At 49.9% G+C, this 24,394-nt stretch overlaps 1 protein-coding gene across 10 annotated transcripts in view; it reads left to right on the forward strand.

The window, feature by feature from the left end:
* MYH14 (myosin heavy chain 14) overlaps nt 1–24,394 on the forward strand; it is an 88,304-nt gene that overhangs the window by 32,927 nt on the left and 30,983 nt on the right. For all 10 annotated transcript variants that reach the window (XM_043436847.1, XM_043436848.1, XM_043436850.1 and 7 more), the window contains 10 exons: nt 7,602–7,697; nt 9,858–9,976; nt 11,167–11,319; nt 11,488–11,661; nt 12,034–12,207; nt 13,679–13,793; nt 17,598–17,785; nt 20,297–20,418; nt 22,898–22,967; nt 23,090–23,250. In XM_043436847.1, coding sequence (XP_043292782.1) covers nt 7,602–7,697; nt 9,858–9,976; nt 11,167–11,319; nt 11,488–11,661; nt 12,034–12,207; nt 13,679–13,793; nt 17,598–17,785; nt 20,297–20,418; nt 22,898–22,967; nt 23,090–23,250 — 1,372 coding nt within the window. The remainder of the gene's footprint in view (nt 1–7,601; nt 7,698–9,857; nt 9,977–11,166; nt 11,320–11,487; nt 11,662–12,033; nt 12,208–13,678; nt 13,794–17,597; nt 17,786–20,296; nt 20,419–22,897; nt 22,968–23,089; nt 23,251–24,394) is intronic.

Consider the following 24,394-nt stretch of genomic DNA (forward strand, 5'->3'; position numbering starts at 1 on the left):
GGAAGTGACGGTGGGGGCCTGGGCCCCTCAGGTCCCTCCTGGCCTCTGGACACAGGTCGCCTCAAGTAACCCTCCTGCGGTGTGGTGGGCATGGCCAGCAGCCCCGATTTTTGCAAACCCGAGACAAAAATTTTGCAGCACTGACTGCGTGTAATGACATAATCTGAATATGATCAAAGGTCATCGTGTGAAAACCGAGTCTCCCCCCAGCCCCCCTGAGCCCTAGTTTTCCCGCTGTTAAGCTTCCTGCATCTCCTGCCAGAAATATCTTAGGCACGAAAGAAAAGACACACATTATTCTCCAGTTCCAGGACTGAGGTTCAGGCATGTGTGTGTGCTCAGTCGTGTCCGACTCTTTTCGACCCTGTGGACTGTAATGCGCCAGGCTCCTCTGTCTGTGGGGTTCCGCAGGCAAGAATACTGGAGTGGGTAGCCATTTCCTCCTCCAGGGGTCATCCTGACTCAGGGATCGAACCCACATCTCCTGCAGTACTCTTTCACTGTATTGATGAACTGTGACTCTTGGAACGTGTCTGCCCCTTGCAGACACACTGTTTAGGTGACTGCATCCCATTGCTGTTGGGATGACACCTACCCCCAAAAAGGGGCCCAAAGTATTCTTGTTATAATTTAAAAATTTTATTTTTGGCTGTGCTGGGTCATCACTGCTACTTGGGTCTAGTGAGTCCAGTTGCGGCGAGGTTGGGGGCGGCTCCTCTAGTTACAGAACATGGGCTTCTCACTGCAGTGGCCTCTCTTGATGCAGAGCAGGGGCTCTAGGGTTCGGGCTCAGTAGTTGTGCCGCCCAGACATAGTTGCCCTGTGGTATGTGGGTATCTTCCAGGACCTGGGATCGAACCCATGTCCCCTGCATTGACAGGTGGATTCTTAAACCACTGGACCACCAGGGAAGTCCCAAGAACATCCTTAGAAGTAGATCTTTGAACTCACAGGTGAACAGAGCTGCAGCATCAGTTCTTAGCAACGAAATTCTGAGTCCAAGGAGAAGTGCCATTTTTAAATTTTATCCAGCTTTGACGGACATATAACGACTGTTTGAGATATCATTCATATACCAAACCGTTCACCTATTTAAAGTGTATGAGTCAGTGGCTTTTAGCTTCACAGAGTTGTGCAGCCATCACCAAAATCAATTTAGGACATTTTCAGTGACCCAAGAAGAACACTTGGGCCTCTTTGCGGTCTCCTGCCCGTTTCTACCACTAGCCCCTGAAGATCATGAATCCCCAGGCACCAACAATTACCTGCTCATGGCTTCATGGTCTTCAGCTCTAATCTCCATCCCGTCACCGCCGTTTTCCTTCCCCCCAGGGAAATACCCGCTGTTTTTAGAATCGTGCTGATTCGACCTCGCCGCCGTCCATAAGGGGGCGCTCGTTTCCAAACCCTGCCTCTGCCGCACCTGTTCCCGGACGTGGAGGCCGGCAGCCAGTGTTGTCCCCTCTTTTGCTTCTGCTGGTGTGGCAGGTGGATGGGGTCTCATAACAGTGTGCTTTTGTATCTCCCCTCCAAGTAGTAGGGTCAGACGGTTTTATTTATTTACTTTTTTCTCTAGACTCTCTGGACAAAAGAGGAAACAGACATACCTAACCCTGGCAGTCCAGTGGTTGGGACTCGTAGGTTTGGGATGGCCCTGGGTTCGATCTCTGATCTGGCAACTAAGGTCCCACGAGCCTCACAATTCGGCCAAAAGACAAAAACGAAAAAGGAGACAGAGGTCCAGGGAGGTGGGGTGTCTGCCTAGTCACTGCAGTTGACCAGGAGGTGGTAGAACCCAGTTTGACTCCAAAGCCAGCCCGTTATCCCTTCCCAGAGAGGCAGGTGGGTGCCTCTGGGTCACCCTCGGGAGGTCCAGGGCAGAGAGCACTGGAGGCCGGTGGAGGGAGGCCCTCCATCCCCTCCACACTTCCCGTCCACACTGGCACCGCCAGTGCCAGCGGGGAGGTTGCGCAGGGAGCCTGGCACGCAGAGAGGCGGCCTCGCGCTCACGTGAGGCCATCAGAGCATCGCCAGCCCCGTGCCCCCACCCTCGCAGGCCGGGGCTTGCTTGCGGTCGGCTGGGCTGAAGTCACCAGCCAGCGCTGACTGCCAACCCTCAGGCGTCAGGTTCACCAGGTGCTCCGCACCCACGCAGGTTGCTAAGCCAACCGTGAAAGGCCATTTAAAGGCCACAGGGGGAACGCGAGTCTGAGTCGGGCCTGAGCTAAGGGTGAATGATCATTCAGTTGATGGTGGCCTTCCTTGTCCGTCTATCAGGAGATGTCCTCATCTATTTATGAGGTGTCTTTCTTCTCCCCCCCCCAAACCTCCCAGGGTTTCCGGGATTCTTGGCTGTCCCCCTCTAGCCAGCCCCCTGACCCCAGCCCCGCCCCGCCCACTGTGCTGCAGGGGGAGGGGGTGGAACCCGAGGTCCAGAAGGCCATCCTGCTTGCCAAGGTCACACAGCAAGAGAGCCCTTTGCTGTGCATTCATTCATTCTTTACTCATTCGACGCCTGATGGAGTCTGCGGGCCGGATCTCTGCAGGCACTGGGGGAAAGGAACTGTGGCCAAAACAGCGCTCCCCTGCCCCCTGGAGCGCTGAGACCCAGGGAGCATCAAATGACACAAATAGATTAAAGTCGATCCAGTGGAAGAGTGACCCCTGGAAGGTGCATGGTGCGGTGACTGTGACGGCCAGGGGGCTGGAGAGGCGGGGGCGTGGTGTCTCGGGAGGGGCGGGGCAGCCGCTGGACGGGGCGGCGCTTGGCTGAGCCCTGTTGATCAGCAGGAATTAAGCAGGTATAGATGGTACTACTGGGCTTCCCTGATAGCTCAGTTGGTAAAGAATCCGCCTGCAATGCAGGAGACCTGGGTTCGATTCCTGGGTTGGGAAGATCCCCTGGAGAAGGGAACCCACTCCAATATCCTGGCCTGGAGAATTCCATTGACTGTATAGTGCTGGAAGACCTGTAGGAGGAGGGAAGTCCCAGGGTAAACGCCTGGGGGCAAGAGAGTGTCACATGTTGAGAACGTGGTTGGCTTGGCTGGTTGGAGGGAGGGGACCCTGGGCTGGAGCCGGTGGGAAGATTAGGGACAGGGTGTACCAAGGATCCTGACAAGGGATTAGATTGAATCCCAAAAGTAGCGATGACTGTGGAAGGGATTCTTCCCCCCTAAAGTGGCAAGCTGAAGTTCATTCACAAACCCATTGATGGAGGGCTTAGAAGCAGTTAGAAGATGAGTAAGGAGCCAGTAGACAAGGAGTTACGACCTTGGTGGAGGTGGAAAGGAAAAATGAACATTGCTGCACACTCCGGCGTGCCCCACAAACTCTACCAAAGCCTTTTCCGTTTTTCCTTTGAGGGCTAGCATTTACATACCAGTAAAATTCACCATTGTCAAGTACACAGCCCAGCATTTGTATTAATAATATATTCCCAAGGCTGTGTGATCATCACTGCAGTCTCACTGTCTAATTCCAGAAACGGACTCTTTTCTCAGCAGTGATTTTGTTTTCCAGACTAGGTCTCATATTTGAAAGGGTATGAAATTTAAAAAAAAATTAAAGGTATGTGATCATTCCAGTGTCCTGGGCTCCCAGTAGGCCACCTCAGTTAGCAGTTTCTTGTGTGTCATTCAGAGCAAGACTTCTTGAAGCTGTCAAGCCAGTGACCACCACCCTCTCCACTTCTGTTTTCAGAGATTTTAAAGAATATTTATTTATTTGGCCACACCGGGTCTTACTTGTGGCTTGTGGGGTCTAGGTCCCCAACTAGAAATCTAGGTCCCCAACTAGAAATCAGCTAGAAATCTAGGTCCCCAACTAGAAATCAGTCTTCGCCACTGGACCACCAGGGAAGTCCCTCAGGAATTTTTTTTTAACCCTCTTTATTTTGAATAATTTCAAGTTTACAGAAGAGTAGTAGGGAGTCCACAAAATCGTTGCATGCCTTCTCCCAGACTTCTCAAGCATCACCACTTGCTACATCTACTTTATGCTCATCTGTCTTTCTAATTACTTGTTCTGAGTTGTCGAGAGTAGGGGTGTTGCCCAGGGACCCCTTCACCCTTCGTGTTAGTTTCTGATGGCCGCTGACACAAATGATCACAAATGTCATGGCTTATAATAACACGTTTACTCCTTGACCAAAAGTACTTCCCTCCCCTGGTCAGAAGTCGAAAATCAATCTGACTGGTTAAAATCAAGGTGTCAGCAGAGTTGGTCCCTTCTGGAGGCTCCGGGGAGATTTGTTTTCTTGTCTTTCTAAGCTTCCAGAGGCCACCCACATGTCTTAGCTCGTGTCCCCTTCTTCCATCTTCAAAATGCAGTGCTCTCGGGAATTCCCTGGCAGTCTAGTGGTTAGGCCTTAGTGCTTTCACTTCGAGGGCCCAGGCTCCATCCCTGGTCGAGGAACTAAGATATCTCAAGCTGTCTGGCCGGGCCCAAAAATAGAAAACAGAAACAAAGTATATCACTCTAACCGCTGCTCATGTGGCTGCCCCATCAGCCTCCCGTTATAAGGACCCTTCCGATCACATTTAGGGTCCACCTTGATAATGCGAGATTCATCTCCTGTCTTGAGATCCTCAATTTCATCACATCAGTTAAGTCTGTTTCTCCCTTCGAGGTAACATCCGTAGGATTCAGGCTGTGGACATTTGGGGGGGGGCATTATTCATCTCACCACCCCCTGAATCTGTCAGTGCATACTCTGACACAGACGCAGTACGGTGTCATCGTTAGGAAATGAACATTGGCATTATGGGTACTGTTTATCTAATCCATAGACCTTATGCCAACTGTCCCAGTAATGTCTTTTATGGCAAAAAAAATCTTTTTTCACAGACCTTATGCCAATTTCCCCAGGAATGTCTTTTATAGCAAAAAAAAAAAAAATTTTTTTTTTGTTACACACACACACACGCTTCCCCAGTCCAGGATCACACGTGTTGCATCTAGCTGTCACACTTTACTCTTTATCCGTCTGGAACGGGTCCTGAGTTTTTCTCTATCTTTTGTGACCTTGACACTTTGGGAGATTACAGGCTGGTTGTTTTCTCAGTGTGGGTGCACTTTCTCTTGATTAGATTCGGGTTACGTGTTTTTGGCACAGGTCTCCCAGAAGAGTTCCCCGCCTTCTCCACCTCCCACCACGCCCTTTTCCTGAGTAAACTTTGTGCAGAAGCTTATGTAGCACAGACACCAAAAAGTGAGCTTGAAGCACCCAGCTTGGGAAAATTTCTGCAAGTGACACCCCGTATGACCAGCACCTCGAAGTCCCCGCAAGCTCCTTCCAGTCGCCAGAAACCCCCGTAACCTGGCGTCTAACAGCATAGAGTTATTTTGTTGTCGTTGTTCCATTGCTCAGCCATGTCCGACTCTTTGCGACCCCGTGGACTGCAACACATCAGGCTTCCCTGTCCTTCACCATCTGCCTGAGTTTGCTCAAACTCATGTCCATCGAGTCAGCAATGCCATCCAATCAGCTCATCCTCTGTCGCCCCCTTCTCCTCTTGCCCTCTTGAATTTGGAACAGATTATTCTGCCTGCTCTTGAATTTGGAACAAACAGACAAACAGTCTGTGCACTTTCTTTTTCTTAAAAAAAAAAAAATTATTTATTTGGCTGTATTAGGTCTTAGCTGAAGCACTTGGGACCTTTGAGTCACGTGGACCCTTCATTGTGCCGCCGGACCCTCTGGTCGTGGTGCAAGGGCTCAGCTGCTCGGCAGCGTGTGGGACCGTAGTTCCCCAACACAGGGGTTGAACCCAGACCCCTTGCATTGGAAGCAGGAGTCTTAACCACTGGACCACTAGGGAAGTCCTGACCAAATCTAGATCCAGTTCTGAACAAAATCAAGACCCATGTTCCTTTGGATCCCACAGTGACTACCCTCTATTAAAACTAAACACCAGACATTTTCGTATGTATGTAAAACAGCTCGGATTAGTCTCAGAGCATCTGAAACCATTATTCATAGACACGAATGTCCACTGGGATGTTTCAGAATCACTCGGGACGTGGATATCTCTTTGTGATACAGATGGGCTGCGTCTGGTGCCCACCCGCGCAGTCTCTGTGATGTCCAGAAACACCCCAATATGTTGCTGGGGTGGTGCCCATCCCTGTGCCAACCAACCCCTGCACGTTCCCAGGGTGTCCTCTAGGGGGCAGCATTGCCCACTTATGGCGAGATGTCTAGCCCTTTTGGTGCCTGCGTGCTAAGTCGCTTCAGTTTTGTCCAACTCTTGGGTGACCCCATGGACCATAGCCGGCCAGGCTCCTCTGCACAGACGTACAAATACAATCCATCTTTTACAGCGTCCGAGTTGGAGAAATCAGCTACACACGACAGTTATTTGTAACCCCCAAGCCAACAGTCCTGGTGTTTGTGTGGTCCTTGGCATCATTCATAGAGGAGTGAAAGTTTTGAGCTGCCCAGGGAGCACCCAACCAGGTTCCAGGGGCTGCATTCCGCTTTCTTGTTCTAGCTCACACTGCAGACCAGTATCCTTTCTGCAACCTAGTGGGTGCCACGTTTTTCACTTTGGGGATGCTTTTTGTTTGGCGATTTCACTGTTTGAAATGCTCCTCCAAGCGTAGTGCTTAATGCCATCTGGTGTCCCTAGGAGCAAGAAGACTGTGATGCTGGGTACAGAGAAAATAGGTGTGTAAGAAAAGCTCCCTTCAGGTTCCAGTTATCGTGAATGTTGGTTGTGAGTTCAGTGTGAATCAATGCTATACATCAGATAAGGTGGCCTTTTAAAAATTTTTATTGAAATATAGTTGATTTACAATGTTGTGTTAATTTCTGCTGTACACCAGAGTGAGATATATATATAGTATTTTTTATATTTAAATCTTATACACATCACTTTATAAAAGGGACATGTGTGCATAGCCCGCCAGGCTCCTCTGTCCATAGGGTTCTCCAGGCAAGAACACTGGAGTGGGTTGCCATGCCCGCCTCCAGAGGATCTTCCTGACCCAGGGATCAAACCTGTGTCTCCTGTGGTTCCTGCATTACAGGTGGATTCTTTACCACTGGGCCACCAGGGAAGCCCAAAACGGATATGAGCAGACACCAAATGGCAATAAAGCAAACCTCATATATAAAATCTCCTGGAGAAGGGAATGGCAACCCACTCCAGCATTCTTGCCTGGAGAATCCCATGGACAGAAGGTCCATAGGGTCGCAAAGACTCGGACATGACTGAAGCGACTTAGCATGGACGCACGTCTATAAAATACAGAATTCATTTATCCATTCAGGTGTTTTAAGACGTGCCTGGAGTCAGGTGGTGGTGTAATTTGACATAGGGTTTTAAGCTAGATTTCTTTTTAAAATTTTATTTTTGTAATTGAGGTGTTGAAGTATAGCTGATGTATTATGTGTTAGTTTCAGATGTACAGCAAAGTGATTCAGTTATACGTATATATATCCTTTTTCAGATTCTTTTCCATGATAGGTTATTACAGGAGACTGAGTCTAGTTCCCTGGGCTGTGCAGTAGGTCCTCGTTGTCTCAGGTAGGCTTCTAAGGGGCTAGTTCACACCTTGGGCCACGTGTCGTGACCTCGCTCTCTGCTGCCCCCTAGCCATGCTGCGGATGGTCTCGGCCGTTCTCCAGTTTGGCAACATCGCCCTGAAGAGAGAACGGAACACCGACCAAGCCTCCATGCCCGACAACACAGGTACCGCCCCCTGGCCTGCTGCCCACTGTCATACAGACCTGCCTCCCCCGGGCCCGCCCTGATTTCCTGCCGTTGGCTGAATCTTTACTGAGAAAACACCTTCCACTCTTTACTTGATTATACAGAGTGTGAGCTCTGCTGAAAATGTGAACACCACCAGTGTGCCAGAGAGGGGGTGGGCAGGGTCCCCCATCATCTCAGCCCCTCCCAGGGTGGGCCCAATGATCCCTGGGCGTGTCTCCTCCTCGCCTCTGTGCTTTGCTTTTTTTTTTTTTTTTGCCTTTCAAAAGCAGAAGTATAGTTGATATTCATTTTTTTTTCCTTTTTCTTTTTATCCAAATGAAAATAGCTCTGCTTCATTATTATGATAAAATAATACAATCTGGATGGGGAAGAAACTCTGGCAAGACAGCGAAGGATAAAGGCAGGGAAATTACCCATAATTACTGTTCACATTTTGGGGCAGCTCTCTCTGGGTTTTGTTCTATGTCTGTATCAATGAGGAGATAATTATCACAGAAATGGAATTGTGCTTGACACCCCCTTCCCCTCAGGATGGGAAGAGCTTGCTGTCCTGATCATGAAACCCTATGGGCTCATTTTCAAAAGCTGTATGACACAGGGCATATGAAGAAATGGGCATCCCTCTCTCTCTTTTTTTTTTTTTTGGTGGTCGGGGGATCTATATCAATATCAATGCGGAACCATGCAATATTCAGGATCTTCATTCTGAACCAGGGATCAAACCTGCACCCCTTGCAGTGGAAGCTCAGAGTCCTAACCACTGGACCACTAGGGAAGTCCAGAAGGATCATCTCTGACAGTGTCATTGATCTGAGCTATTTCTGTGACATCTGGTGGGTTCAGACACCCAGCAGGTGTTCAGTATGAACTCATTCATTCATTTGGTTTACAAACTGGGGTCAACAAAGACTTTTAAAATGGTCCACATTAAAAAAAATCTTAAAAAAAAGTACACACGGAGGGCTTGGAACCCTGTTAGGCTATCCTGTTACTGGCAGCGTAGTACTCTGTGCTGGGTTTGTTTGTTTTTTTTTTTTCATTTTAAAATATTCTTGTATAAGGGAAAATCACTGCAGATGAATTAGAAATTGCAGTTGCAGAGAGAGACAGATTTAAATCTTCATCACCTCTCAGAGATAACCACTGCTGAAAAACTCCTCCTAGGTGTTTTTCCTTTTTGCTGGTGCTGAGTATTTGTAGTAGCTAACTTCCCATGATGCAAGTGATAGAAGCTTCGAAACACTTCTTAACGATCATTTTAATTCACAGGCGAAAGAAGAAACACACTTGCCTGCACAGTGCTGTCTCCATCTTCTGCCAAAAGAGCCGTTAACATTTTGGCAATTATTTTTCCTACAAAATAAGGAAGATCAATGAATTTTTAAAGATTTCTTTTGGGTTTGGCCACCTCAATGAATTGTTATGCCCAGAGCTGTCCCCCCAACATTTTATTAAGACACCTTCCAACGTACAGAAAAGTTCAAAGAATTTTATACAAAGCACTCGGATCCACCACCGAGATTCTACCATTGACATTTTACCACATTTGCCTCATTGACTATCTTTCCATCCTCTGCTCACTTGTCTTTTTTTCCTGGCACATTTCAAAGTTGCAGATACTGATAAAGACCCTTCAGCATGGATACCACTTACTGGCGTCCAACATTTGTTTACAATTATTTCTTGAACTTGAAGTGAAACATACATATCATGAAATGCACATGGCTTAAGTGTACCATGTAATAATTTATAATTATCATTTACTTATTTATTAAATAATTATGTATAATAATAATATTTAGTGACTGCAGAACACTCGTTCAAATGGGTGGACCCTGACTCTAACCAATCCCCAACGTTGGGCATGCAGGTTGTTTCCTGGTTTTCTCGATCATAAACAACACCGTGATGAACATCCTCTTAGTCCAGCCTTTACTCACCTCTGGTTTATTTTTGCCAACTTGGGGTCCCAGAAGGAGAATTGTTAGGCCAGAGAACACACACTTTTAGGACCCCTAATGCCTCTAGCGGGAAAGGCTGGGGTCCCACCAACAGCTTGGGGGTCGCACCCTCTCCCCCACTCCTCGCTGTCCCCACCTCCCAGTGCTGACCCCATCTTGTGCGTCTTGCCCTCAGCTGCGCAGAAGCTCTGCCGCCTCCTGGGCCTGGGGGTGACGGATTTCTCCCGCGCCCTGCTCACCCCCCGCATCAAAGTTGGCCGGGACTACGTGCAGAAAGCACAGACCAAGGAACAGGTGGGCGAGGCTGGGGGCAGTGGGTGCAGGGAGGGTCCTGGATTTTTAAGCAGCCTATACCTGTTCTTTCTCACTCACTCAGCAAACTTTGGCTGAATATCTGTTCAATTACCGACTCTGGTCTAGGTGCTAGCATAAAGGCAGTCATGGAAACAAGGACCATGCCTTCAGGGAGCTCAGGGTAGTAAGGAATCAGATAACAGAAGAGACGGGGATGCTTTCTATGCAGGAGGGGGTTGGGGTCGTCAAGAAAGCCTTCTCAGAGGAGGTGACATTTGAATTGAGGCTTGGATGGTTTAAGATAAAGGGAATAGCAAGTGTAAAGGCCCTGAAGGTGGAACAGGCTTGGTGAGTTGGGAACATTAAGGAGATCAGTGAGGCTAGAGAGCTGGGGAGAGGGTGATAGAAGCTGCAGCCAGAGAGGTTGGAAGGGGACAGATTATCCAAGGTCTTAAGGGCTACAGTAAGGAGGTGAGTTTTATTCAAAGTGCTTTAGGAGGCTAGTGAGGATGTAAGCTGGGGACCAACTTGATTCAGTTTGTCTTTTATAAAAATTCCCTTGTCTATTATGTGGAGAATTGGCTCCAGGGGGCACCGGTGGAGGCCACTGTCATAGTCTAGGCAAGTGATGATAGCAGAACATACACAGGTGATGCAGTGAGGGTGGGGAGAAGTGAACATGGATCAGCTATTTTCAGAATCCAGTTCTGGGGTAGAGGCCTCTGCCTGACCCTCGAATACGAGTGCTGGGCACTCGAGGTCCTAGGCGCAGTGGGGGATAGGAGACTGAGTGTCACTTTGACCCAGGTTCCATGCTCAGTGAAAGAGTGGTTGGAGAAGCTGAGGCACAGAGCTTTATTCGCAGGCCTCAGGTCACACAGCCTCTAAATGGCAGAGCTAGGATTCCAACCTTGGTGTCAGGCCCCAGATCCCACTCTCTTACCTGTGCTACAGTGGAAATTGGTTCAAGCGTTGGGTGGAGGATTCATGAACTAACGAGCCCCCAAGCACCTCATACAGGGCCCGGCACACAGTAGGCCTTCAGTAACGGTCCACCAGTGTTAATGTCATCACTCTCGATGAACCTCAAGGGGGCGGCTTCTGCAACCAGGGTCTCCGCGCCAGCCCCGGGGGGATGGACCAGGGCGCTGAGGGGCAGGCGGGTCCTCACTGTGCGCCCCGCCCCGCAGGCTGACTTTGCGCTGGAGGCGCTGGCCAAGGCCACCTACGAGCGTCTCTTCCGCTGGCTAGTGCTGCGTCTCAACCGAGCCCTGGATCGCAGCCCCCGGCAGGGCGCCTCCTTCCTGGGCATCCTGGACATCGCGGGCTTTGAGATCTTCCAGGTCTGCTCTGTGTGTCTGGCGGGAGGCCGGGAGGGCTCCCACGCTGGCCTGGCTCCCCTTCTCTGGGTCCCTGTCTCCCTCTCTCTGGTCCCCGTCCCCCTCTCCCTGGGTCTCTGTCCCCCCCTCTGGGTCCCGCCCCTCTCTCTCATGCATCCCCGCCCCCTGCAGCTGAACTCCTTCGAGCAGCTCTGTATCAATTACACCAATGAGAAGCTGCAGCAGCTATTCAACCACACGATGTTCGTGCTGGAGCAAGAGGAGTACCAACGCGAGGGCATCCCCTGGACCTTCCTCGACTTCGGCCTCGACCTGCAGCCCTGCATCGACCTCATCGAGCGGCCGGTGAGCGCACGGCTCCTCCCGCCACACCCCGCCGTCACCCGGCCGTTCACCCGCATTTCCTCTGCCTTCCGTGTCCTCTGCCTTCCATGTCGCTTTGGTCCAGCCCCTCCCTCTCTCCCAGCCTTGGGCTTCTCCATCAGTTAAATGGGGAAAACGGCCTAGATCTGTGTGACCGCTAGATGATTGGAACCCAGAACGTTCCTACCACCGGCCGGCTGGAATTGAGGGCTGATTGACAGCCAGAACTGTGATGGTGGTTCTCCTGTTGGCTAGTAGGTCCCAAGTGGCACAAGAGCTAAAAATTAGCAGCAACCTAAGTGTCCAGTTTTGGGGATCGGACTTAACACTTCTCCCTGCTCTGTCTACGGTCAGGCCAACCCCCCAGGACTCCTGGCTCTGCTGGATGAGGAGTGCTGGTTCCCAAAGGCCACGGACAAGTCCTTTGTGGAGAAGGTGGCCCAGGAGCAGGGCGGCCACCCCAAGTTCCAGAGGCCAAGGCACCTGCGGGATCAGGCCGACTTCAGTGTCCTGCATTATGCAGGCAAGGTAGGGAACAGGGAGTGGTGGGGCAGCCTTGAGGCATGCGGGTGGGAGTGAGGATGGAGGGAGGATGCAAGGGGAAGGCAGGGGCCACCTGGTGTCCACCGGAAAAGTCCCTGTCAGGCCAGGGGCCAGGAGCGAGGACTCTGTCTGATGAAGTCAGCAAAGCCTTCCTCAAGGTGGGGATATTTGCAGTAGGTTTTGAGGGATGAATAGGAGTTCACCAGGTAGAGAGTTAGGTGTATTTTATTCACTCATTTGGCCAGCGTATGCCTTTTGTGTGCTCAGCCCTGTGCTGAGCAAAGTTGGGGACCCACGTCAGACACGATTCTGTCCTCACAAAGTTCCTTCTCTGGGAGGAAGACTAATAAAGACCATTGGGATAAAAGGCTGATGAGTGCCTTAACAGAGGCAGCTACAAAGAGTATCAAAGTCCAGAGGAGGAAAGCCAAGGAAGGTCTCACAGAGGAGAGTGATGCTTGATCGAGCTCTAAATCAAAGGTCAGGGACTTCCCTGGTGGTCCAGTGCAATTCAGGGGGCCAGGGTTTGTTCCCTGGTCGGGGAACTAGATCCCACACGCCACAACTAAGACCCGGTGCAGCCGAATAAATAACGAAAGGGCCAGCAGACATTTTCTGTCACTCGTTTCAGCTTTGGGGAACAGACAGTCTCTGGCACAACTGCTCAGTTCTGCCATCATAGCACAAAAGAAGCCACAAGTTCACACATAAATGAAGGCTATATTCCAATAAAACTTTATTTACAAAAGTAGGTGGCAGGCTGAATTTGGCCTGTGGACCAGGGCTATCTGGCAACCCCTGGTCTAAATGATGAGTAAGGTTGAGTGGAGGGGGGCGGAAACCACATACCCCAGGGCTGGCCGGCAGGCGACCTGTGTGTCCTGTCCTAGAACTGTTGTTTCCCACACATTTTCTAAGATTTCCCGCAGGCCCAGGGCTGTGCTGGACTCACTCAGACTCAGACCCTGGCCTCTGGCAGCCACCCCGGAGGGTGGGGGAAGGAGGGCACAGCAGGGACTCCTGATGGTCCAAGATTGTGACTCTCCCGGGAAGGAATCGGCCCTGTGAAAATCCACGGGGGGCGAGTCACAGGAGGCGGGAACGGCAGGCGTCAAAATCCTGAGGTGGAAAGGAGCTTGCACGTTTGAGGAGGAGTGTGGCTGAGAAAATAAGAAGTGATGATAGTGGATGAGGTCATGGAGGCGCGGGCAGAGTTGTCTCAAGGGAAAGGCAGAAAGGGAGGGGAGCCGGGGAGGGGGGGTGGGGCGGGGGGGGTAGTGAAGTTCGGGAGACAGACACAAGGTGGCGCCAGCGCGCTCGTGAGCGGTGAGCGCGGCCCCCGCACCCCCTCCCACCCCCAATCTGGGGGTTTTCAGAGCTTCTGGGAGGCTCCTTGGGAAATCCGAAGAGCCTCAGTCCACTCCCCCACCACCCTCCTCTGCCCGATCGCATTCAGGTCGACTACAAGGCCAACGAGTGGCTGATGAAAAACATGGACCCCCTGAATGACAACGTCGCAGCCCTGCTCCACCAGAGCACAGACCGGCTGACAGCGGAGATCTGGAAAGACGGTGAGGACCCGCTTCCCCCGGCCTGTCCTTGGAGCTCTGCGCACCCCTTCAGTTTTGTTTCACAGGCTGAGTTCTGAACCTGAGTTGTCTGCTCAGATACAGAACTGGTACCAGGACCGACAGCCTCACAATAGTGTTTCCAGTTAGTGACTGAGGGATCGATATTTCAAACCAGCTTTGCACTCACTGATAAAACACCCAGCTTAATCAGAAATGAGACAAGGATGCTCCCTGACAACACTGCTGTGAAATACTGTTTTGGTGATAGTTTATGCAATCAGACCAGCAAAATAAATGAGCATGTGAATAGTCAAAAGGAAGCTATGAAGTTAATTGTAGATGTCATATGTCCATCCCGCCCCCCGCCCCTGGCAAAAAAAGATCAAGAGATTTGAATGAAAAGGAATAAATAACAAGAGAACTCAGATGAGTGATATTTTACATATTAGTTAACTTTCATACTTTGCTTTCCCTTCAGGGATTCAGGGAAGAAGGAAGGAGCAAAAACCAAGAGATAGTTTTGGTTTCCTGCTCCAACAAGACCCATGTGAGTTTGGCCATCAGTCTTTTCAGATGGACACTCCTAGGAGGCAGATAGAAAAGCTATGTCCATGCTTGTCCCTGATCCTTGGAGGAAGTTTGAGAGATGATTTATAAAACTAGCAAAACCAGCATCTCCGTTTCCCCTGATTCCAGGTTTCCAGAATCTGTCAATTGTCTTAATCTTTTATTGAAGTGAAAAGCATAGTAGTGGAAATGTCAGCCCATGCAATTAGACAAGAGAACAAAATAATCAAGAAGAGTCGTTCCAAAACAGACTCAGAGCAAAATGGCATAGGGCATCTTGATACAGTCAGCTGATTTTAGACAGTATCTCATGCCGTTTATACAAGAAGATTTGAAAAGCAGTATTTGAGTTTCAGTAACAGAACCAGAAGGACTTCCCAGGTGGCGTTAGTGGTAAAGAACCCACCTGCCAATGCAGGAGACATAAAAGACACAGGTTTGATACCTGGGTCAGGAAGATCACCTGGAGGAGGAAATGGCAACCCACTCCAGTATTCTTGCCTGGAGAATCCCATGGACAGAGGAGCCTGGTGGGCTACAGTCCATGGGGTTGCAAAGAGTCAGACACAACTGAGAGACTTAGTATGCACACACATGCAACAGAACCAGGTTCTGCCGAGAAACATCTCCTTCAGACTGAAAATCTCCCCTCTCAACTTCTTAAAATTCATGCCCTATTCATGGCCACATGATGTTCCCCCTAACCCCTCACATGCTCTACCCCGTATATGCTTGGCTCTCAAAGGCTCCAAGAGAGAAAGTAGAAGTGGTAAAGCCTCTTGATTGTCCTAGTCTGAAATCCAGCACAGTATTGTCTCCTCCACAGTTCTCCCAAACAAAGCAAGTCTTAAGATCAGCCCAGGTTTGAGAAGCAGCCAGTCCCAGAGTGGGATGGGGAATTGGGGCCATTTCTGCATCAGTCTTTACTACAGCTGCCCTGAGTCCAGAGTCGGCTTTGCTTTCTGGCATCCTGACAGCCCAGCATTGGGTACCCAGCATCCTCGGCAGCTCAGGGGAAGAGACCAATGAGACCTGCTCTCTTCAGAGAGGCAAACGCAACAAGCTGGGTGGGAACCTTGGCTTAGTCCTGAGCTTCCTGGCAGCCAGGGCAAAAAGGGGATACCTAATAAAAACAGATACAGACCCAACCTCTAGGGAGAGAGGTTTTCTCCCCCTCCCCCAACCCTGGGCATTAAATTCTCAGAGGACATTTATCCTTTCAACCAACATTGGTGCCCTCACTAGTCAACATAAATGTGAACAGGACAGTCTCCCTGGCTTAAAAGTTCATGGTCCAGTGGTTAAGACTCTGCCCTTCCAATGCAGGGGCTCAGGTTCAATTCCTGGTCAGAGAACTAAGATCCCATATGCCGCACAGTGTGGCCAAAAGGAAAAAAAATTAATGGCCAAAGTCAGGTTTCCCCTCCTCCTGCTTTGCTGTGTGCTGTTGACTAATAACCCTCTCTTCTTTTTCCTTCCTGCCACCTTCTCTGTCCTCTCATGCTGCTCCCCTTCGCATCTCCCACCCCATCTCCCTGCCTCTCCCCCCATCTGTCCTCACCCCCCAGAACACGGGGGCTTGCAGCAGTTCTCTTTCCTTGGCTCCTTCCCACCGTCGCCCCCAGGATCTTCAGGGAGGCACGGCTCTGCCATTTCTCCATCAGGGGGTGGGTGTTGCTGTGCGTCAACGGGTGAGATTTCCTGGACGAGGAGGGTGGGCCCTTCGGACCGGGAACCTGTTTTGAATGTCTATCCCCTTTCCTTTCCATCCAGAGATCTCCCCCTCTTCTTTTTCCCCCTCTTGTCGGCTCCCTCAGCAGTTTTCAGATTCTTCATAGCAGCACAAGGCCTTCTTTGAACTAAACCGCATGTAAACATACAAACAATTATGATGGTATTAAGTTCATTCAGGGTTTTTTGTAATAGTGTACAAAAATCTGAACGAATTTTTTGGCCACCCCTCTGTCAGCTGGCATTAATCCAGCATATACTATGTGCTGAGCACTTTTACTATTATTAACACGTGGAACCCTCCAAACACCCAGTCAGGTGTTAGTGCTCTTACCCCTGTTATAGGTGAGGATGTGGAAGCCCAGAGAGGTTAAGTCACCTGTCTGAGGTTACACAGCCAGTAAGGGGCCGAGTTGGGATTTGAACCCAGAGCCTCCCCTCTTACCTGTCCTTTTGATAATAACTAGGGGCATGGCGGTGGGGGCAGGGAGACTTAGACCTGGGGAGGAAAAATGTCATATCTGAACCCCCACTGTTCACCAGGCTCTGCTTTCTGGGAGAATCATCTAGTTGAGTCCATAACCCTCATGACTGGGGATTGCAGGCTATCAGATTCTGCCCCAGCTGCAGGTCCTGGAACCGCACGTGATTTCATACATTGAATTTGTGACAAAGGAGTGGCTGTTGCTCACTAGTTGAAGTGACACCATCAAATAATAAAGTTACGGAACTGTCCTGATGGACCAGTGGCGAAGGTGCCATGCTTCCAGTACAAGGGCCCTGGGTTTGATCTCTGGTCAGAAAAGTAGATCCCATATGTGACAAGTAAGACTTGGCCAGCCAAATAAATAAATAAATATTTTTTTAGAAAGACAAAGTTACCATGAAATCAGGCCTTTCTGGGAAAATGGTGACTGTGGAGGCAGTTGGTGTTGTTTGTTTTTTCTTTTCTTTTTTAAAATTTCTTTTTTATTTTTTGGCCTTATTTTAAATATGATAATAAAGCCACATTTCACTGCATTTTTAACATGACACTGTTTTAAGTTCCTAAAAATGCACCTGTGGTTATCACCCTTTTCCTTCTCAGTACCTCAGTTTCCTCATCTGTAAAATGGAGATGACTCTTATAGGCTTATAAACAAGCTGATGTATGTCAAGTGCTTTGAGCAGAACCTGGCAGAGAATCAGTGCTAAGGAAGCATTTGCTATCATCATCATTTGTTGATAAGGAAAATGGAGAAGAAGGGTCAGGGTTTGAGAGGATTCACACCATTTTGGTTCAGATTCTGGGTCTTCAGATCCTAAACTGTGTGGCCTTGGGCACAGTTTTCCAGCTTTCTGAGCCTCAGTTTGCTCGTCAGTGCAATGGGCTGATAATACCTGCCTTGCTAGTCTATGAGAGATGGTTCATATGTAACGTATCAGGCCTTATAAATAACGTTATCCTTGACTTCGGCCAATTCAGTCCCCTAAAACTGACCCCTGACTTTATTCTTTCTCCCACAGTGGAGGGCATTGTGGGGCTGGAGCAAGTGAACAGCCTTGGGGACGGCCCACCTGGTGGCCGCCCTCGCCGGGGCATGTTCCGGACAGTGGGACAGCTCTACAAGGAGTCCCTGAGCCGCCTCATGGCCACGCTCAGCAACACCAACCCCAGCTTCGTCCGCTGTATCATTCCCAACCACGAGAAGAGGGTGAGTGATCCAGCCCGGGGAGAGAAGATGGCTCTGGAGGGAGGAAAAATCCCAGTCACTGAATTTGGTTGGAGCTATGTCTGGTCCCAGGCTCACTTCTGACTGTCTGTGTGACCTGAGTATGTTGCTTTCCCTCCCAGGCTCATGGCCCTGTTAGGAAAATTCATTCATTCATGGGGCTTCCATTTTATCGAGCACCTACTAAATGCCAGGTGGTAGGGATACAGTGAAATCAAGGAGGGCTCCCTGGAGGAGGTGAGGTCTGAGCTTGGAAGGATAAGTGGTATCTCAAACAGAGAGCTGCTTGTGCAAAAACCTAGTAGTTGGTGGGAGTATGAAATGTGCAAGGGATAGAAAAAAGGCCACTGGAGCTGGGGAGAGGTGTCGGGAGACCATGCCTGGCCTCCCAGGCTATCAATAAGTTTTCTAGTTGGGAAAATCAGAGAACTGACCCTGTAGAGAAGGGTCAACATAAGAGAAGATGAAACTACAAAATTAGGTGCTTGGGGCTCATACTGTCCTCAGAAGGTAGGAGCTGCAGTTATTGGGGAGGTGGCTCTGTGTGCATCTCCGATCTCTGTAAATACTGTGCGTGTGTTAGTTGCTCAGTTGTTTAACTCTTTGCGACCCTATGGACTATAGCCCGCCCGGCTCCTCTGTCCATGGGATTCTCCAGGCAAGAATTCTGGGGTGGGTTGCCAGTTCCTACTCCAGGGGATCTTTGCAACCCAGGGATCAGACCCACATCTCTTGCATTTCCTGCATTGGCAAGAGGATTCTTTACCCCTGTGCCACCTGGGAAGCCCCTCTGAAGTTGGAATGTGGCTTAACAATCAATGACCTGTCAGAGTGTAATTGACAGGAGTTTTTCTTTCTTAGTGATATATAAAATAGCAGTGTGTTTTATAATTGAGGGTGCCTTATATTTGATGAAATATGGCATACACAGACTCAGCCGCTTCTCCATAGAGCCCTGGTCCTTTTAAGTGGAAAATGGCGCTTAGAGTCTAAGATGTGGGTGTTTGGTGTGCTCAATGGTATCAAGGTGTCACTCCAGGGGGATTCCAGTTGTAGCTGAGGTTGGTTGATCTAGAGGTTCCATAAAAAAAACTGGTTATTGTGTTGACTACTCTGGGGGCCTGGGCAAGGCAAGAGTTGTCTTTTAGAATGCATAATTTTTGTAGTGTTTAGATTTTTACTGAGTGCCAGGTAGTAGGGATACAGTGAAATCAGGGAGGGCTCCCTGGAGGAGGTGAATGCTTCCTGGGTTTCCTTGGTGGCTCAGTGGTAAAGAATCTGCCTGCCAATGCAGGAGACGAGGGTTCCATCCCTCATCGGGAAGATCCGCTGGAGAAGGAACTGGCAACCCACTCCAGTATTCTTGCTGGGAAGTCCCATGGACAGAGGAGCCTGGTGGGCTATAGTCCGTGAGGTCACAAAGGAGTCGGACACGGCTTGGCAACTAAACAAACAGCAACAACAATATTTATATATTTATTTGGGTGCCCTGGGTCTTAGTGACGGCATGTGGGATCTAGTTCTGCCAGCAGTGATCAGACTATGCCCCCCCCCCTTTATTGGGAGCCCTGAATCTCAGCCACTGGAGCAACAGGGAAGTCCTTGAAAGTTAACTACCCAAAATAATAATGCACGTGCTTTGTTCACCTTCCTAGACTACACTATGCAAATTCAGTCCTCTTGTGCTCCTTCCCCTCTACTCTTGCTCTTTGCCACGTAATGCTGTCAGTCATTTACTTTTGACGTTTATCAGTGATGTCTTGTGGAGAAGGAAATGGCAACCCACTCCAGTATTCTTGCCTAGAGAATCCCAGGGACAGAGGAGCCTGGTGGGCTGCTGTCCATGGGGTCGCACAGAGTCGGACACGACTGAATCGACTTAGCATGCGTGCATGCATTGGAGAAGGAAATGGCAACCCACTCCAGTGTTCTTGCCTGGAGAATCCCAGGGACAGAGGAGCCTGGTGGGCTGCCGTCTGTGGGTCGCACAGAGTCAGACACGACTGAAGCGACTTAGCAGCAGCGGCAGTGACGTCTTGACCTCACTTATTGTCAGTCTCTTGCAGTGGACAGTGAGCGTCCCCGGGGGCAGGCATGTCTGCCTGGCACATAGTAGGTGCTCAGTAAATTGTAGGTTGGTGGTTCAGTTGCTAAGTCATGTCTGACTCTTGCGACCCCATGGACTGTAGCCTGCCAGGCTGAGAGTCCATGGGGTTCTCTAGGCAAGAATACTGGAATGGGTTGCCATTTACTTCTCCAGGGAATCTTCCCGACCCAAGGAGCAAAGCCGCGTCTGTTACATCTACCTGCACTGGCAGGCGGGTTCTTTACCACTAGGGCCACTTGGGAAGCCCAAAATTATAGGTTGAACCAGATGAAATTACCTACCGTTTTCGACCTGCCCACCTGCGTTCCGCTGCCGGCTGCCGGCCGGTGAGTGGCGCCCCCGTGTGGCGGCCGCTGACCTCGCGCGTCTGTTGCTGCTCTCCGCAGGCGGGGAAGCTGGACCCCCGGCTGGTGCTGGACCAGCTGCGCTGTAACGGCGTCCTGGAGGGCATCCGCATCTGTCGCCAGGGCTTTCCCAACCGCATCCTCTTCCAGGAGTTCCGGCAGCGGTGAGCGGCATCGGGCGGGGTGGGGCCCGGTTTGGAAGCCACAGCATCTGCATCCAAAGCTCCTCCCTCCCCGGCCGCTACTTCTGGGCGGGGCGGGGGTGTGGCCTCGGCGCGAGGGGAGGGGCGGGGCCTCTGGGCGAGTGCCTTTGGTTGCTGAGTCTCAGCTTTCTGTGTTGTGGGAGAGCAACGTCCCCTTCAGTGGGCTCCCCACGAGAAAGCGCATAGAGCACTACGTTGCAATCGCAACAACCATTTCTTATAAAAAGGCAGTCGAGCAAGAGAGAACAGAAAATATCAACATATAAGATCCCTGGTGATTGAGAAACTCTGATAAACACATTTCTCAATCACCAACAGAAACTACAGCACATTAATACATGATATTAATATATTATGTATATGATATTTATGTGGATGTATGTATACAGTAAATATTAAAACAAAAATTATGCTTCACACAAGCTGTATGTAGCAGAATCATTCGCTAGAGAATGAGAGCCCCATATACAATTTAAAAGTTTCCTATTAGCCATTTTTTTAAAATTTATTTATTTTTTCAGTGGGTTTTGTCATACATTGACATGAATCAGCAATAGATTTACACGTATTCCCCATCCCGATCCCCCCTCCAACCTCCCTCTCCACCCGATTCCTCTGGGTCTTCCCAGTGCACCAGGCTTGAGCACTTGTCTCATGCATCCCACCTGGGCTGGTGACCTGTTTCACCATAGATAATATATATGCTGTTCTTTCGAAACATCCCACCCTCACCTTCTCCCACAGAGTTCAAAAGTCTGTTCTGTACTTCTGTGTCTCTTTTTCTGTTTTGCATATAGGGTTGTCGTTACCATCTTTCTAAATTCCATATATATGTGTTAGTATGCTGTAATGTAGCCATATTTTTAAAAATGAAAAGAAACAGGGGGAATTAATGATAACAAGAGAGTTTATGTAATCCAATACAGCCAAAATATTAGATCATTTTAACATGTAATCTGGAGAAGGAAATGGCAATCCAATCAGGTAATCTTGCCTGGGAAATTCCATGGACAGAGGAGCCTGGCAGGCTACATACAGTCCATGGGGTCACAGGAGTCAGACACGACTGAGCACCCACGCAACATGTAATCAACATAAAAATTTAGTAGTGAGACATTGTGCATTATTTTGTTTCTTACTGAATCTTTGAGATTCAGTGTATGTCTTCCACCCATAGCACATCTCAGTTTGGACACAAAATTTCCAGTGGCCAAAGGGAAATATACTCCTATTAAGGCAATGAAATTGTGTTTAAAAGAAAAATATTTTGCACTGCATCAGTTTTTAAATTTAAGTTTCGTTTAATTAAAATGAAATGCAATCACAAATGCAGGTCCGCAGTCGCCCCAGCCATCTTTGCAGAGCCCAGCAGTTGCATGTGGCCAACAGCAGTACATTGGACAGCTCAGGTCTGCAATTTCCTGCGCAAAGTGTGGTCCCTGGATCAGCAGCATCAGTATCACCCAGCAGCTTATTAGACATGCATATTTTGGGGCCCCTCCCCAGACTTACTGAATCAGGATCTGCATTTTAACAGGATCCTTGGTGACTGAGAAACTCTGATACACGCAGGTGCACACACACACATTTCCCAATCACCAGTTAAAAAATATGGCATATGAATATATGACATTAATACATCATGCGTATGATGTATATGTATGTGTGTATGTTGTATATATCATATCCATTGTTTTTAATGAAATGTCATGATCCAGGGAGAGGGCACAGCAGGGGAAAGGCGCTGAGGATGGACACGTATGTGTTTAATGAAATGGACACAAATTTGGATTTGCACAGAGAAATGTGAAAGAAACAGCTATAAGGCACTTAACTGAGGACCTGACACATAAAAAGTTCAAAAACATCAGCCCCCGTTTGTTATTATTCTTACACTTCCAAGACACACCTTTTACATCTCAATGACCTATGCACGTATGCGTGCGTGTGTGCATGCGTGCTAAGTCGCTTCAGTTGCATCCAACTCTTTGCAACCCCATGGACTGTAGCCCACCAGCCTCCTCTGTCCATGGGATTCTCCAGGCAAGAATACTGGAGTGGGTTGCCATTTCCTCCTCCAGGGGATCTTCCCAACACAGGGATCAAACCAGGTCTCTTAGTCTTCTGCATTGGCAGGGGAGTTCTTTACCACAAGTGCCACCCGGGAAGCCCCAATTTCCTTTGGTGTTGGTGTAGTTAAACACTTGTAATCAGCACGTGGTGTATCCCAGGAGGGGAGCTTTTATTGATGACATTGCTCTTGGTGATATCAATGCTCTCAGTCTGGTGAGCGACCCTTGGTGATATTGGAATGGTTCTTTCTCTGACTGTTCCTGTTGTCATTGTTATTTGCTGTTTGTCCCTCTGAGCCCAGTGCCTGGCCATGGGGACAGCTTGCTGTTACTCTTCACCCTACCCCACCCCTCTCTCCCCATTGCAGGTATGAGATCCTGACGCCCAATGCCATCCCCAAGGGCTTTATGGATGGGAAGCAGGCCTGTGAGAAGATGGTGAGTGAGAGGTGGAGTGCAAGTGTGTGTGTGTGTGTGCATGGTCTCAAGTGGTGGAGGTTGAGCTGGAAACCTCCCCTCTCCTCGCCCCTCCTCCTCACAACCCCCCCCCACCCCCACAGATCCAGGCTCTAGAATTGGACCCCAACCTCTACCGCGTGGGACAAAGCAAGATCTTCTTCCGGGCAGGCGTTCTGGCCCAGCTAGAAGAAGAGCGGGACCTGAAGGTCACAGATATCATCGTGTCCTTCCAGGCAGCTGCCCGGGGATACCTGGCTCGCAAGTAGGGCTCCACACTATCTCTTGGGGTCACATTGGCCAAGACTGATTCAGGGAGGGTTGATCAGATGTCCCCAGAGGCTGGTTCAGGGAGGGGTTGACCACATGTCCCCAGACGTGCTGCAGGAAGGAGTTGACCAGCTGGCTCCAGATGGCAGGGCCTCTGGGATGGTAGAAGAGCTGAGAAACAAAAGGATGGAACCACTAGACACCTAGGCTTCTTGGTTCTACAGTCCCTGAGGCTCCTGAATGATGTTGGGACCACACAGAAGAGCTCAGTTCAGCCATAGGGTGACCAAGCATCCCAGTTTGCCTGGCACTGGAGGTTTCCTGGGATGCATGATCTTCATGCTAAAACAGGAAGCCCCAGGCAAACTGGGTTGAGGTGGTCACCCTAGTGGCCGATACCTCAAGGGACTCCAATCTGGAGGGGGAGACATACGCCAGGACAAAGTGTCACAGTCCAGGGTGAGATGTGCTTCAGTGGGGGTCGTCCAGCTACAGGGAGAGGCCCTGCAGACCAGGTAGATGAAAGACCATGGGGAAGGTGTTCCAGGCAGGAGTGACAGCCTGCCAAGGCCTGGTGATGTGAGAGCCTGGCACATTTCAGGAAGGCGGGGAGTTTTCAGGAAAGTTCCCTTCTCCCTGGGAACTGGCCCAGAGGAAGGATCAGAGACTAAAGGACTCCCCAGACACCAGGCTGAGGGGCAGGGACTGTGTCCGGGGGCAGTGGGGAGCAGCAGAGGGCCGGGTCAGCTGTGGATGTAGCAAGACCTCTCTGGAAGCATGTCAAGGATGGGCTGGAGGCTGGGAAGGAAGCTGGGGTGTCCGGTAGGGTAGAAAGTGAGATCTGAACTGGGGATGGGGCTGTGGGGCCAGAGTCAAGGGTAGAAAGACTGATGGACTGCACACACGATTTACCGACAATAGAACAATGCCCATGGCTGGTGGGGCTAAGTTGCTTGTCATGTCTGACTCTTGCGACCCCATGGAATGTAGCCCACCAGGCTTCCCTGTCCATGGGATTCTCCAGGCAAGAATACTGGAGTGGGTTGGAATCTTCCCAGCCCAGGGATCAAACTCAAGCCTCTTTCATCTCCTGCATTAGCAGGCAGGTTCTTTACCACTAGTGCCACCTGGGAAGCCCA

The sequence above is a fragment of the Cervus canadensis genome, chromosome 18 (assembly GCF_019320065.1).
Source record: "Cervus canadensis isolate Bull #8, Minnesota chromosome 18, ASM1932006v1, whole genome shotgun sequence".
NCBI classification, from domain to species: Eukaryota; Metazoa; Chordata; class Mammalia; order Artiodactyla; family Cervidae; genus Cervus; species Cervus canadensis.